The following is a 17,245-nucleotide window of genomic DNA, read 5'->3' as shown; positions in this document are numbered from 1 at the left end:
AGCCAATTTCTGATTGCGTGTACGGCGTGATCCGTTACCCGCACCCATGGGGGCCCTGGGGCTTGATAGAGCGCCGGGTTAGCAAAGGAAAAATACCCTTTTTGATTGGTAGACAATACCACAAACAAAGTAACTCAATATATAAAGGGACACAGAAAACCCTGGAGGGCAAAAGCTACGAGGGGTCTTAGTGATTATTTCTTTCTTTCAGTCCTCTTCAAAGAGTGGATAGTATTAGTGTTGAACGTGAGCTGGAGCTGACGAGAGTGCTCGGTCCCGAGGTGTACGAGAGCGAGCGGCCGGAGACCGTGCCGTGCAGCCTGCTGCTGACGTCGCAGTACGTGCTGGCGTGCCGCGAGCCGTTCCCTTGCGGCCCGGTGCACGTCCTGGCGTGTGCCGCCGTGAAGGACATCGTGGCCTTCGGGCTGGCGTCGGACGACCAGAGCTGGTGCATTCTGGTGAGAGACCCTCCGCTATCTGCCTCGTTGCTTCCCTCGCACCGGTGCTCGCACTCCGGAGGGATTGTCTGCAGCACTGTTGCCGTACATTGCCGTCAACTATCATGGATTTTCCCGCGACTATTACCGACTTGGACGTCAATCCACTGAATTACGGTTTGTTATTTATTTATCACGGAAACACACAGAAAACTCAATGGCACGTTAGAAATATCATGTCGCTAATCAGTATCTCGTATGATAAAACTCGCGCATATATATTTTTTTTTTTTTGTTGGCTGTCGACTGCATATCTGGCACAATAATATTATTGTTATGATCCAGCATGGTTAAATTCAGTTCACCATATTAAGAGTGCTGTAAAGATAAAAATATCTCAATGAGATTCAAGAATCCAAGCATGCAATGCTTGCATTATCAAATGTAAATCATGTTAAGACGTAAAATATCTTAACTTGAATATTAACCCTAATACTTATTTAGTTTTTTTATAAAGTTGTTGTTGGACCTTTTGTAATTATTAAAGTATTTACTGGGTGAATAGCTCATTACTGTATAAATGTCTTAATTATTTTCTAGAGTCTAGTATTTTACGTAAACTTTATCACGTTTTATTGTTCGGAGAAATGTGATTACTGATGGGTCTGCTTGGAGGTTGGCAGCACTGGCTATAGAGTATTTTGTGATTAAAAATAGGGCTGTTCTGATACCGATACTGGTATCGGATATCTGCATACATTCAGCTCTCGGTCAGTCACAAGGTAGCTGCAGAGGTATCAGTAGTATTGGAAAAAAATACCTGCATAAATTTCTTTTGCAAATATTTGCTTTGTTTGTGACAGACTGCACATCCTCTTTGCTGCCAGATCATGTCAATCAACTTAGTTTTTCTTAATAATTTTTAGTGTCTTCAGGTTAGCTATTAGTAGAAAAGATAAATTTTTCTTAACAAATATAAATATTTAATGTACAGTGTTTCAGTAAACTGTTTTATTTTGGATTTAATAATAATATTACGGTGTTCACCAACACATTTGTAAATAAAAATTATCTTTAAACTATTTATTTATAAAGTGTGGACAGTAGTACAGTAAAACCTTTATGTTGCGACCCCATTTATTGCGACCACCTCTCTATTACAACCTGATTTCGAGGAACCGTGAAAAAATTGCCGAAAATCCGAAGAAAATCGGACAGAAAATAATTTTCTTGTGGTGAGTAGCGTGTTACTGCGTTTCTCTTGCCGAGTGCTGTACTGCCGTAGGCAGCGCATATCTAAAAATAGATACCACTTCCTGTCGACTGCTGTCAGCGCTTGACAACCCCCATTCCACGTCCCTTTGGCGGCAGGGTGCAGATAAAGGTTTTTGTGGCAACGTGTTTACGTTTAGCTTTTTGCGAGTGTCTAGTGTGGTACGCAGTTAAAGCAAAGCTACCTGCTGGATTTCTCTTGATTTTGATTACTATCGGTTCACAATGTATACTTAGTTTTTGAAGTCCGATTTGGTATATTTTCTGGCTTGAATTTGTGAACTATTGTTGATGACATATGCAGGTTTTTTTCTTTTTTTTCCTTCTGATTTTGTGTATTATGACTTAATAAATAAAATATCATTAAATATTTATTACTCTTAATACAATGCAGGAAAAACACTCCGGCCGCGGCATGTGAACATGGTAGTCGGCCGCTCGCCCGCCCTTGCTCACAATCTTCCCCTACCGATCGCTGCTTGTACTTGTTAACAATCACGTTATCTGCTTAATTTTAACGAGAGTAAAAATATATAAAAACTGTCAGCAAATTGATAAAAGCTTTGTGTCCGCAAAACAGGGCACAACACTGGCCCGCCAGTTGTTTTCATTCAAAACGTGGCTAAAGAACTTGCATGGATCAGGCTGAAAACATCTGGCAATACGTGTAGGTTTTAAGGAATCTTGTTATGAATTGAGATGTTATGTTTTTCGAATAGATATACACAGCGACCGACTGGATGACTAGATGCACGCCCGCCTCGACTTGTTTTAATTTCCGCAGCGATGTTTATTTTGACAGCTCAAGCAATTATCTTTTCAGGTGGGTTGATAGGAAAAGGTCGCTTCACCCAGCATAAAAAAAAGGCTACGCCACTTATTCCCCACGCAGGAAACACACTGGCTGCCGTCTGTCTCCCCCGCATTTATCTTTCTTCTAACATTCCACGTCTCGCCTCACGCGCGAGCAATAACGAAGCGACCACACATTAGGCCGTTTTATGCTTTGTTTGGTGACAGCAGCTTGATTTTATTCGGTATATTCCTTTTCATAGGACCCTTGCTATTAAAATACATTTATATTTAAGTTTGAAAGCTTTTAAATTCCTTGCCGGAGATGACTGAACTCGAACTTGGTGTGAAAAATGACATATTTTGACATACTTTTTTTTTTGGGCGTGTTTGGGGGGGAGGGAGGGGTCTGAAAATATTTACAACGATTTTATCCCTCCCTCTCCGTTTTAGTACCCCATTCATAATAGCCCAATTTTACGGGAGAAGGGAGGGTGAAATGAGCATTTTCTTACTGAAGGTTTTTCAAAGGAGAGCGAATTTGGGGTGTTATAAGGGAACACTAGATGGGTTGTGTGTCTGGGAGGGATGAGCTAGCCTTGAAGAATTTTACCTTGGGGAGGGAGGGGTGAGCTTATGCGTCATGAAGCCGCCGCCGCCAGCCAGCCGGGTGAGCTTAGTGTGCGCACACTCGTGTTGCAGAACATACCGCTGCCATATTTTCAAAGGAAATGTCCCATTATTTTTTTGTTATTCTTACATGAACATTATAGTGTATTTAACTACGGCAAGCAGAAAACGTACTGTACATGTAAATTAACCAGTAAAAATAAACTGTCTTTTGACATATTTTCTTTAGAGGTGGCCTGTAGGGCGACGAACTTGTAGTGGGTTTAAAGCAAAGCCGTCTAGCATTATGAGTGACAGCATCCTGCCAATATACGGCTGGTTTCTTAGCAAGTAGCGGTTTGGGAAGGGGGGGGGGGGGGTTATCTCAACTGAAAATTTCGGAAAACATCTATTACGACCCTATTCCTGGGAACCATGAGGGGTCGTTTCAGAGAGGTAATGTTGGTTGTAGTATTAGGTATCTATCGGTAGTGGTATCGGATTCAGAAAAGGCAGAGCACCCCTAATTATAATTAAAAACTTTTTACAAGGAAAAAAAACTGATTTCAGAAGATAGACGTGAACTTTCATTCAAAACCTAATGTTTGAAACCCTTTACCTTAATATTTAAATGAGTTCAATTACACAAAATTTTTATGTTTCATGACTGGTACAATTAGTAAATACATTATCAATTATCTTAATAGCTTGCTTGGTACATGCTAAATGCAGTACAGAAATTATGTGAATTAAACCTAAATTTTAAATTTCATTTTACTTTATTTTATTTACTGACTTTGTCTAATAAATTTCACTCACTTTGGCTTCATTTTCATGCATTTTTTTTTCACATTTTATATTTATTTATTTATTTATTTATAAGTATTTGTCGCATGCCCACCACTTTGAGGGCGACACAGATAGAGACATGGACACATTGGTCACTGCAGATACAAGCACTACCTACTACCTGAGGAGAATCATATTCACGTGGTAATTGTCAATACAATTATTTATTGGTACAGATTAAAGCTGATAAAATGTGCTGAATTAAGATGTGGTTCACCACCAGGGGCGCAACAACAGGGAGGGGGGGGGGGGGCAAGGGTATTTTGCCCCCCTCTGAAACCTTGAAGTGGGGGAAAATGGGGGCAAAGAAAGTGTTGTGTAATCAATTTTTAGATAATAAAACTGCTTAAATAGCACCATTTTCCACCTTGAAATACAAATTTTCCCGGGGGAGGACCCCCGAACCCCCCGCTTCAATAGGGGAAATCAATGATTCTTTATAAAAAGATATATTGCCCCCCCCCCCCCCCCCCTTTTGGAAATTTAGTTGTTGCGCCCCTGTTCACCACATTAGTAAAGGTGTGGACTAAGAAGTGAGGTATTATTTTAATATTACGTTAGCCAGGGAAGTTGAGCATACAAATAACATTAAACCAGTGCAGAATTGCAGAAATAAACATAAGCAAACAATTAGTTAAATAAAGTAACAAGATTACGTGATTATATTTGCATGAAACTTCAAGTTCCGATTTTTTTGTCTTGCAGTCTTGTTAAGCCATATGAAACCTGCAATTGGTACATATTTACATATCATTTAACATGACATAGTTAAAAACATGTATTTATAATTGAGGTACGTATGATTTTTGTAGTGGTATCTATTGACTTGTTGGGTTTTGTAGTGCGAGTGCATGCAGACATTGGATCTGCAGACGTTAAGATCTGTCCCTCCTCCGAAGATAGTTGACAGTTCCTAAGGCTGTGTTCCATTTCTCTCCCACTCCGACTATCCCTCTAGCTCACACTGGTTTACTCTAGAATGAACCGAGGCGTTCGTCTTATCCTTAGCTTTGCCCTAGACAGTTTACACCTGTTAACACAGTCTATCTGCTGTAGTTTATAATGTCTGACCAGTGCTAAAATATAAAACATCTTTCAGCACTCTAAAATATATTTACTAGAGATGGGCCAGTCAAATCCTCAAATGCCATCAAATCCTTAGTATTCTGAGGATTTGATATTCGAGGAAAAAGATTCTATTAAAAATATTTCCAGGAATGAAGTAAATTAAAAATTTCAACACTGATAACGTGATAAACTCTGAAGATATTAGGTTTTTTTTTTTTCACACCCATTCTGTTACTATTCCCCAAGATATTGTACTTTTAACATGTAATTATATAAATCAAATTGAAATAAGTATTGATTCTGGAAAAATCGTTCATGGAATAAACCTTTTAAAAGATTAAATGTTTCAACAGCATTAGTTGATATTTTTCATTTCTTGTACATCATTATATGTGGACCTTTGAGTCCTAGATTCCGATTCGAGAAAATTGGGATTTGACCTATCACTAATATTTACTTCAATTGTTCTTGTAATTATGCCTAAGTGTTAATATAATTTTTTTTTGAAGAGAAGTAAATCATTTAAATTTATAACAAAAAGCAGTTTTAAACTGCCAAGGTACGTGTTTGACATTAAAAAAAAATGACTGGTAAATATTCTTAGTGGTATCGAATTCAATACTAATAATGTAGACTATGTAGTAATCCAAACGTTGGTTGCCGAAAAAAAAAATGGAGCAGAGTGTGCAGCGAACGTGCGTTGTCGCGTTCTCTTGTCGGAGCGGTTGGGACGGCGAAGACCTCCCCGCTGTGTGGCTTGAGGAGTGAGCTAGGGAGGTGGGAGCTGGGACAGTGTCTCGGTACTGGCTCTGGGGGGGAAGCCATGCCGGGGCGTGGGGCCGTCCGGACCAGGGACCGCCCGTGTTGCAGGAGTTTGCGTGCCGAGAGGTGCACGAGAGCAGTGGCGACTGGGTGCTGTACTTCGCGTCGAGCGCCGAGATGCACGGCTTCAGGGACGCCCTGCGACGCGCCTGGCTGCTGGAAGACCAGGTGGGCCTCTCCCTCTCCGCAAATGTTAGCTTTCCAAAAAATTTTCCTTTAAGTAATTTAACGAAAAAAATTTCAGAATTTGTCCGAAGTGCCACATTGCAAAAGGTTGTATTAATTAAATTTAAATTTATATTTCAATTGGAATACATTTATGTTATAAATCATATGTTAGCAGTAAGAGTAGTCAGTAGTGAGGGAGTATAATGTAAAAGAGGGGGTAAGGGGTAAAAAATAAAACTGTGAGTGAGTCTCTCAGTACTCGTCAGTGATATGTAAACATGTAACCTCCGTAACGAGCTAATTCATGTGTTCCAGTGTTGCACAAAACTTATAATACAAAACTCTTGACACAAAATTTCACATGGAAATCTTTAAAATACGTAATGCTGAGCGTGATAAATACGTACAAGCAAATTGTTTTTTCAAATAAATTTCTCAACCTGAATCACATGTAGTTTCGTACCCGCCTCTATAAATATTTTGCCCGAGCAGCAGCATTGAGTATCGAATCATTCGATTTGCATAGAGAAAGGAACTGCCCATCTTGTTAAAATTCATTAAACAGTTAATACTATAAAGTTTCGGCACACTTTATATGATTATAAAATATAACATTAGTGTTAAAGGATAGTTTAAGTATTAAAGGAAAGTTTTATTTTTTAACACCTATGTGAATTATTGGGCATTAATTTTCTAATAAACATAATTAGTTTTATTTTAATTAAAAATAAAGGTGGTAGGTATATCTAGTATTAGATAATCATAATCAATCCAATTGACTGAGCTGTGCATTTAATAATATAATGGCAATAAAGTAAATTATATCTATTCATATATATTTGCTTAAAATACATTTTGTATAATCTCATAAGTTATAAAGTTTTTCCAGTGACGAGGTTGGAACCACATAAAAATTTAGCCCATGAGCTTATCAATCGCGCGTTCTACCACTCCGCTATCAAGGCTATGTATTATCAACAGTGTAATGCCAGTTTTCTTACATATTTTAAAACTGAGGATTAGTTTGTACTTTAACTGTTTTAGTTACTTTTGTAATGTGTACCCTAATGTTTACGAAAGTGACTATATACGGATTTGTGTGTCTACGCATGGGTCCGCACCATCTTTGCGTCACTTTTCCGTTCATCAACTCCCATTTCATTTTCACGAAATTACATCCGCCAAATGCTGCATACTGAGAGCTAAGATGTTTGCACATCAATAAAATAATAAAAAGATGTACGAACAATCAATTTGTGAAAAGTTTATTAGCAGGTTAGAAAGGAACTAATTACAAAGCAGACACACACTGTCTCATCTGTGACGTTATTCCTTTTTTTATTTTATTGTGTGACACCGTGGTTCTAGTTCCGTAAAATGCAGTGCCCCCCCCCCTTCCCCCCTCCTTTCCCGTTTTTGAGCTGGATATTGCACATTGAGTTTGTGTCATCACAAATATGTACCGACCCCCCCTCCCGGTTGAGAACGTGTGTCGTCGCGCTGGCGCCAGGGCGAGCTGCCAGTGGACTGCGACGTGGACCCGCGCTTCGCGGAGAAGTGCCGCGCCGCCGGCGAGACACTGGCCGGAGCCTGGGACCCCATGCTGCAGCCCGCCTAGTGCTGCCGTCGCCCGTGGGCCTTGCGTGTCAAACCAACCTGCTTTCAAGCCAACAAAGACTGATGCTTTATACGTGCAGATAACACAGCGAGATTTTTTTTTGTAAACTTTTTTTCATTTTCAACTTGCCGGGAATTTCATTTGTAAAAATCATGAAAGTGAGAAAAGAGTCCATTAGAATTTTATGACATGATGATGGGTGTGGATTGGATAGAAATATATAATCAAGGTTATCCAATTGTATATTTAAGTACATGCGCATATGCATGAAACATGCTCTCGTCTTCTTCTTTAGGAAGGTCGTTGTGTTCTGGTTAGCTGCTACGTTGCCCCGTGGATTGCTGGATAAGGTGGTAAACTCGTCATTTATACTGCTGGGTGTGGCAGCATTGCAGACCAACTGGCGTACTGGACAAGTTTTTGCCTCTTTTGTTTTGCTGTCATCGTAGTGTTCTTTAATCCAAATTGGAGGCTGATAATTTGCAACATTTCAAATTTTCTAACATGTTGTTTTTAGTAATTCCGCAAAATATGTTGTGTTTGGGCTGATTTCCTTGTGTAGTTATTTTAAAAATGGTAAAAAAAATTATGCTAATATTTTGGAAGGAATAAGTGATGTCACTTAATATTCATTGAATTTTATACGTATTAATGTTTGAGTATGCTCATTGTGGTAGAACATTTACTTAAGGATGAAGTTCAAGTGTTTTAAAACTTAAAATATGAACCAGTTAGTTGCAAAGGCTTGTGCTCTGGTTAGGTTTTGATCGTCGTGATTGGAGACATTTTAGAGAAATGAAAAGGTTTTTGTAATGTGTCTAACGTTTGGTAATGCAGAAAAATATGTAGTTCCTGTATGTATTTGGCAGCTGAGTACATTGTCTCAGATAAGGTAGAGTCTGATACTCATTTCACAAAGTGTTGAGTGATGATGGCAGGTTTATTATATTGTGGGCTGTTCTCAATTGTTTTATCTCCGCGATTACAATTTGCTATGCGAGTCTCGATTTTCAGAGTTACTGAAACCATAAACAACAATAATTGTAAAGTGACCTTTCGAAATAATTCTCTAATCCATATTACAGTGATATAATTTGCAATAAAAATAATCCAAAGTGCTACCAATCATGTCGTCTGGTTGTAATATGTACAAGTGATATTTCAGGCACATGTTTATTATTTAAGAAGAAATTCCTCAACAGAAATTTATCTGACCACATTTTTTGCAACTTAATTTGTGTCTCATCAAGTTTGCACAATTTACCATGTAATACAGTTGGTAGCAGTGTGCCAGTCATACCTAGTGATCTGGATAACTTGGCTTTTATTTAATAACATGAATCTATATGTTCTATATTTATACGCACAAGGTGCAACATTTATGATACTATATTGTGAGTGCAATGATTGGGTGAGTATAGAAAATTAAATACAAATTAGGTTAGCTCGAGATATATAATAATGAGAATCTGTAAATACATAATAAATTTATGACTAGCATTTGACATATATAAATATATGTATAAACTGTATACTGTACAAAATTATTAATATAAATGCATAATTGAATTAAGTGTTGATAACATTGTTGTTAATGATAAATGAAATGACAAATGAAGGCTGAGAATGCAGCTGTAGTTGTGACAAAAACATTGTCGCTCTTAATATCAATTTATTTGCTAGTGTGAATGCTTTTAATATACATAGCCAGGTATGTTAGTGCTGTAGTATGTCCTTTAAACTACTTTAAGCTGCACCAGGGTTGTACTGTAATGCTTTTAATTGCCAAGCATTTTCAACTTATTTTTAACATTGTAGCGCATGTATGTAGCATGAATAGTGGAATCACTCTCATTGTAAAATCTGAGTTTGTTGTTTGCAAAAACACATAACTATTTGCCATGCTAGAGTGTATGGACACTAGACCTATGCGAATATTTGAATTTTTGAATAGAATAATAAACTATTCGTATTCGATTTGACCTCGAATACCAACACTTCGACATAACGAATATTCGTTTGCGTATGAATACTTGACATAGCATACCTCGTGAGTGTGTCATATACCAACGTTCATTGCTATTTAGTCATTTGTGTGATATGAATACCCTTTTTTTATGTTGAATAGAACTTCATAATCAAAAACATGAAAAGTAATCAATGTTTTAAACATGCAATAAGTATTCATTCTTGCTACTGTCTTGCTAAACAGTACTAAAAAAAATCATGTAAACAATTCAAAACACTGCATATTTGTCATTTAAAACGTAAAAACCAAATATTATTTGTATTCTTTTTGTCACATGCACCAGAAGTGGAAAAATTTTTTTAAAAAATCAACAATGGACGATAATACCACAAAACACGGACACACTATTGAGATGGGCATAAAAAAAGTAAACACAGTTTAGCAGCATATAAATCGATAATCACAGTCGAACTAACACCATGTGATACAGTAGCAGCTTACTTGATGTAAATATCTGTGACGAAACAAACATTGCTACTCACAAATATATAAAAATACGTAAATAATGGTTTGAGATTCCAGATGAAATTATCAAAAATTGTTTTTATAATATTTCTGAAATAAAAAAAAACTATTTATTTGGCTGCTGGTGACAGCAAAACTCTCAAATAACAAAGTTTTAAATATTTAAATATGAGCTCGTTCAATCAACTAGTTTGGGAATACAGCACTTGAAAAATAAAAAATAAAATTTTTTGTAAAATAGATTACAACGGATTTCACTATATTTTGCAGTTCGCGAAAATTTTATGGATCAATATATAGAGTAGCAGGTTCTGGAAAATATGGCGAATAGGAACTAAAATGAAAAGTTGTTTGGTTGGGTTAAGTTAGGTTAAGTTATGTTAGCTGCATGATTTAAAAGGAACAGTTTCATATTTTAAATATTCTAACATTTTCTTTATAATTATTGCAGCAGACTTAACTCTAACCAAACTTTCACTTTAGTATTATTTGTCCAATGTTCAGGAAGTTGTTACATGACATGAAAAAAATTTTTTTATTGGGATTCAAATTTTCAATCTTGCTATTCAAGTTCAATGTTCGTATTCGTGAATAATTCAATATTCGTATTCAGTTCAAACTAAAAAAACTGGTATTCACTCAGGCCTAGTCAACACACAGCCAGCATCCTGTTCCGACCACTCTTTCTGTGTTGCGAGTCATGCTTAGTCACAGCACACCACTCTCTGACACCTCGATCACATGGCACACATTGATTTGTGTGTTGAGTAAATAATCTCGACCTGCTAGCTGCAAGGAACATCTTTGCTTCTGGCGACTGTATTCTTTGTGATGTGGAACCTCACTTAGAAGTATTTTTTTTTCCCAATACTCTACAAGAAATTTAATATTTGATAACAGTTCAATATGTTCATTAACAAGTACCAAAAAAATGTAGGTTTTTCAAGTGTGTTCCAGTAAAATTACTCTGTATGCCATATAATTGTTTGGGCATTATGTTTACCCCCACCTCTTTTTTGTTCCAAAATAACGTGATATGTGCAATGTCCTTGAGTATATCCAAGGTCGGAGTGAATCCAATCCCATCTCTGTCTCTGGCCAACTCACAATACAGTAGAACCCTGTTATAATGTTTTCCTGCTTATAACTTCATATTTTTTAAGTCCAGTCCCATAAGTACAATGTATTCACATCCTATGTATAACATTTTTCAAAATTATGTATTTGCTGCTTATAAGGTTTACTTTCTGCTCATAAAATTCAATAAATGCAAAAAAAAAAAACTTAATTATTCCAAAACCCATCACAACTGTGAAGTTATATTTTACACTTTACATACTTTTTGTTTACAGTCACTGTTATACCATAATTAGGATTGTATTTAATGGTAGCACATGCTAATGCAATATATTTGCTATGTCAAAGGTACATGTGTTCACAGTTACGTATCTGTTACCGCCTTCCTCTTAAAACAAAACAAATTGTTTTGTTCCTTGCAGTTCTGGTGTGTTTTCAGATGTACGTCTGTAGTTCTACAATAGTATTTTAGTTTGCCAACCATTTGGAGTTGGCACAGAAAAATTAATTACCTATGTTCTAGTGCAGAGAGAATTTAATTTATTTCAATCATAGATAGGAATCTACAAGAAGTACATGTTCAAGTGACGAAGGAATTGGACATAGACATTTCCACTCGAAGTGCCATTGTCGCGATACGCGAGACAATTTTACAGAAATGTGGCAGTGTTGAAGAAAAATTGTTGGCTTGGTTTAAGCAAATTTGAGTATTAGTGGTTTTAACATGCAATTTGTTCACATAGCTAGATGAGTCCATTGTTGAAAATTTTAAACACTGACAGTGGTAGTTTGATATTTCATGCATAAACTGTTTTCTTGCTTATGTTTTTTTTTTCTTTTGCCCCCGTGAGAAACATTATAACAGGGTTGTACTGTATGTGCAAGTAAAAGCATGCAGACCAGCCATCACTCGACAGTAGGTTGCATGCATGATCACTCACCATTGTATTGTGTCAGCAAGGAAACTGAAGGACTGGTCACAAAGCCATGGAAAGTCTCTAAATAAACAGCAATGGTACTGGAAGTCAAACCTAAATTGCTTGAAGTCTTTTGCTAATTTGCAGGGTTTTTTTTCCTTCTTTTTTTTTTTTTTTTTTTTTTTTTTGTCACCTCAAATCAATTTTAGTATACACATATATATTGGCAGATTGTTGAAAACGCCCGTTCCCAGTATCTTATCAGCTGTGGCATCAGTTTATGGTGGGTCAGAAATCACTCCTTTATAGACTCGTGCATGCCATTTGCTGCGAATGTTTCATTAAGGCTGATTGATATTCATCCTCTTGTTATTCAATATCAGTTTGAGGGGAAAATAAAGTGTTACACGATAAAAATATTTCTGATTGGTTCACTCTGAGCTTTACCAATATACTGAAATAGTTTATAGGTATTAAACATTGTGCGCCTACTCAAGGTACGCACAGTATGTTAGCAAACTTGGATTGCTACGGTGCAATAATATACAAAGATTTTTGTGTGTACTATGCTTGCATGAAATTAATTTGTGATAAGAGATATTAACAGTTGTTAATTATTATTGTATAAATTTTAGTAGTTTATTTCTTGTGCAATGTTCCAATGTAGTTTGGCTGTGAGAAGCATTTTAGTAACTAAAAAATACTGCTGTTTTATAAATTTCTACTGTAACTTATGTTGTATATTTTTTAACAGTGTAATATTTTTATGTGATTGTTGTTTTAATGCCATGATTTTTTGTGTGCACTTCATTTTATTATTGAACATTTATTTTGTAGTTAAAAATGATATTACATATTTTCTATTGTTAATGTACTATGTATTTTTCATTAATCATTTAAGATTTGAAACTTGAAGTACTATGTATCTTGAAAATTAATTTTCTGCTTGAATTGTGTTTACAGTGCAAAAAAAAAATTCTAGCTATGTATTTACAATTGATTAATTTTCTTAGAGATAATTTCCCATTCTGTTACTTTGGATGATTGTTGATTCTAGCTGATAATATGGGAGAGATTTCTGTGTAGCCATCTGCAAATCAAATATTTACAGTGTGTATGGATTGTTAATGCACTTAGAAGATTTTCTCCTATATTTCCTAAATTAAAAAAAAAAAAAATGGTAGGTTCATCTCTGACAGTATTTTCACAGACTTCCAACACGTTTGTTTTTTCATTTATATCCACAAGTGTTATCTTTCTTATAGTGTTTATATCTTGTTTACCTTGTGTCTTGCTAATGCTTTTTACATGTATCAAGGAAAGGATTTGATCTGTTTGGGATGAACATTAAAAGTGGCAGTTTTGATACTGGACAAATAAAATTTAATTTGAACTTTTAAATTTTAGTCATAATAATTGAAGTAGGTAATATCAAAGAAAAAATAAAGGTATAGAATTTAAAAAAAAAAAATTACCTACCATCTGCATTGTTAAATCCATTCTGTTTTATAGTAAAACCTTAAATTATTATCTACGACTTTCGTCTGAAATAATTTTTTTTATATACCAACCATTACTGCAAAGGGGAGAATAAACAAGGGTTGTAGGACAAAAAAAAAACCATAACTCCCTTCGTAGGCACATCGAATTCGTACACATTATGTATTATTCTTATAATTTTTAGATAAAGCTTTTTCCTTAAACAATTTTTGATTCGGCAAACAATTGCTGCAAGGGGTTGAGAAAAATTAGAGGTAGAATCTTAACAAAAATTCATAACTCCCTTAGTAGGTTCACTATCAAATCCGTTCAAATTGTTTGTAAATCTTATAATTTTTTACCTAGAACTTTTATCTGAAACAATTTTTGATAAAACAAACAATTACTGCAAGGAGTGGAAATAACAAGAGTAAAATGAAAAAAAATGTACTGTGCTGAAGTTAGCTCTATCTGGCCACCCGGGTGTGACATAACCCTGAGCACTTAGGATAACAACATTCTAAGTAGGGTAATTATACAACCAAAGCAAGGTCCATTCTGGTTTTTAGTTTATTTTAAAAAACTTTATTTTAATTTAGTTATAGTGGTAAAAAAATTGTTCCATGATCATGGCCCGGGGAACGCGACAAGCATTGGAGACATCACTGTGACGACGACGCTAGAGTGGCCGAGTGGCGGACGGAGGCGTCTACCGCTTGATACGGCCGTGTGTGCATACGTGGCCTAGCGGTGGTGCATGTGAACATTCAATGACGCAAGAGGAAGTAAAAGGGAAAAAGCTACGTTAATTAGAAACTGGCTCACGTCATTACTTAACTATCAACTTTTGTGTTAAATATGCTTTTTTTAAATCTGTTTATACATCAATAAGCACAAATTGTCATTTCTGTGAATCTCTTCTAATTATTCCGTACGAGTCATTAAACAATTGCAAACCGACTTCATAATCTACACTAGACAACCAATATCTAACCTGTCTTCTTTATTCTAAAGATTTTGTGGCATGCTTGCCATTAACCTCCTCCATCAACTTTGACTTGTTTCTCTCAATCACTTTCTAAACTGAAAACAATATGGTGGTAAATCAACGTACGAATAACAAATATATACTCAAGATTGGTGTCATGGTGTGGTGGGTTACAATCCAGGATAAGCCAGCACACACCAGACACCCACCTGGGAACGGCCTCCAAAATAATTTAAAAATTACAATTTTTTATTTTATTCTACCCAATTTTGGAGTGTGAATTTTCATGCTGTTCCTTAAATCAGGTACCCCGTAAAGAAGAGGAAACAAACAAAAATACACTAAATTCAAGGTAAGACCCAAATGCAATCACCTTATTAGAATAAATTACACAACTAGAAAAGATGTTCAAAACTTTATTCAAAATTAACTGAGTATGAAGATGGTTCCTATAGACCATGTTCCTGTGCATCAGCCCGAATTCAATAAGAGCTACAAAATATTTGCTAATACTGTACTTTTTTTTTTTATATATGTACCACACAATTACCACAAATATCTTTATACAATTCAGCCTGGTTATCATACATAAGCAATTTAAATAGCTGCAAATGGAAAATACTAAAAAAGAACTACACAAATATTAAATTGACCCATACAATAATTTTTAAATGATTCGCTCCGAGTTGAGCTGGCAGCCCGACGTAATGATTGGCTTATTTTTAAGATCGCTGGTTTCAGAGTCTATTAATAGTTCATGTGCTGTAGTACCACATATTATTCTTTTTGGGGGTATGTTTTCTTCTTTAACTTAAAGTAGTTCTACTGGCCATAACCTTTACTTTCGATATTGTTTAAGTCAAAGTTTTCTGGCGGTCCCTTCGCTCGACCAATTAATATGAAGTCGCAACACTCGTACAGTCAAACTGGGATGCCAGGTAACGTAGCAGCTGATTCCGTAAGGGCTTAGTGGACGGCGCTGATGACTTCGCTGCAAACCACCACGTCCACCGAGCAGCTCCACGGGGTCCACCGGGATCCAAACTTTACTAACCCGGACCCCTCCAAAATACACTTAGTTTTAGTCATGGAGGTAAGAAGTTAGGGTAATCTTCGCTGTGTTAACAGTTCAAGTCAAAACAAAAAACGACCACGCCCCCTTATGCGAGCAAAACATCACTGGTTGCAATGCATTTAAATGCAGAATACTGTATTTTGTTAATCCGATATTAGCTACCAACGACGTATATGTGCAAGTTTATCTTGTTAAGTGTATGAAATGAAATATAATGTTGTCTTACAAGACTGTAACATGTGATTTTAGGCAATGTAACATGTGATAAGGCAATAAATACCGATATATGTAATGACTAAATGGGTTATAAAATTAATTTATTGCAACAGCATTCAGGTAGGGTGCATTGGTGTTATTTAGGCAATATGTTGTGTCAATAACATTATACCCCTCTTCTTTACATTAGGCCTATTTGTGTTTTAAGAAGGTTTTCTTTCGTCATTTCATTTATCGGACTATTACAATGTTAAAGATATCAGCTTATTACCTACATGTTACTGTAAACGAAATGAACATATTAACTGACATTTAAATTCTCGTCATAATTATTAGGCCTATGTGTATGGATGGATTAGCTGTCACAAACCCACTCGCCTATATTAACATGTAAATGCTACAACTTTTGCATTATATTGACGCTACTCCCGCTGCCTGTTTATGTTTTAAAATTAAATATGAATGCTTGAAAAGATCTCAGGGATTTTAATGGGGGTTCGGCCTCGTGGCTATAGGCAGGGGTGCGCCGTGGATCCGTATTCACCTGGGCTGTTCAGGCCACCCAGGACGCCTTGAAAATGATTAATAAACGGATTACAAAACACTGCACTTTATTCAACGTTGATACACTGATTGGTCCCGTTACTGGCCGCGTCCGTTGTCGAACCGCTGTGACACACGTATAAACACGGGCGAACAATACGCGCGACCAGGGTAGATTGCAAAGTGAAATCAACGGGTTGAAGCGGTGGCTACGTGTCCCTGAGTAAGATTCAGTACACAGTCACGGAATTGTGGTTGCAACAAATTATGTAGAAAAGTAAACGAATAGCGGAAACCCTGTGATCAGGGTGGTTTGCAGTCTAGCCTGCGACGAAAAACTAAAGTCTCGAAAAGTTACGCAATCACGTCAGTGTGCGACGTACACGTAGTCTCAATGAATGGCAAGATAGTCACTTAAAACACACGTTACAAATTGCACTAAAATATTGACGTCCCTCGGCTTCAGGTCCCCGTTTTCCCGTTGAAATAAATGTCCTGTTATGCCCGTACTGCCCTCGTCGGAGAGGTGTGGGTCCAGGCCAACGTGGCCGGGACCGGGAAAGGCGGGACCTGGAGGGAGAGTGAAGTGATTGCGAGGAATGTTGGTAGGTTGTCGCAAGCAGAACACGGCATTAACGAATTTCACGAGCCGTCTTTTATTAACGCTTATAAAGTCCTGCCGCAGCCTGGCGGAACCGTCGCGGAACAAGTGCCCTACCACGGCGACACGGACTCCCTGATGACGGGGCGGTTCTCAAATACGTTTCGGCGCGAATCGTAAAGTTTATTAATGCTAGGCTGACCCAGTGAGAAAGGGCCCG

The 17,245-nt window shown here is 36.8% G+C and overlaps 1 protein-coding gene across 1 annotated transcript in view; it reads left to right on the top strand.

Moving 5' to 3' along the window:
* Nucleotides 1–16,767, top strand: part of LOC134531894 (pleckstrin homology domain-containing family M member 2) — a 46,385-nt gene extending 29,618 nt beyond the window's left edge. The window contains exons 10-12 of the mRNA XM_063367919.1: nt 282–458; nt 5,898–6,017; nt 7,528–16,767. Coding sequence (XP_063223989.1) covers nt 282–458; nt 5,898–6,017; nt 7,528–7,635 — 405 coding nt within the window. The 3' untranslated portion in view covers nt 7,636–16,767. The remainder of the gene's footprint in view (nt 1–281; nt 459–5,897; nt 6,018–7,527) is intronic.
* The last annotated feature ends 478 nt before the right edge of the window (nt 16,768–17,245 follow it).

Source organism: Bacillus rossius, chromosome 1, assembly GCF_032445375.1.
Source record: "Bacillus rossius redtenbacheri isolate Brsri chromosome 1, Brsri_v3, whole genome shotgun sequence".
In the NCBI taxonomy this organism is placed as follows: domain Eukaryota; kingdom Metazoa; phylum Arthropoda; class Insecta; order Phasmatodea; family Bacillidae; genus Bacillus; species Bacillus rossius.
The sequence above is the reverse complement of the archived record's forward strand: the minus strand, read 5'-3'. Positions and strand labels throughout refer to the sequence as shown.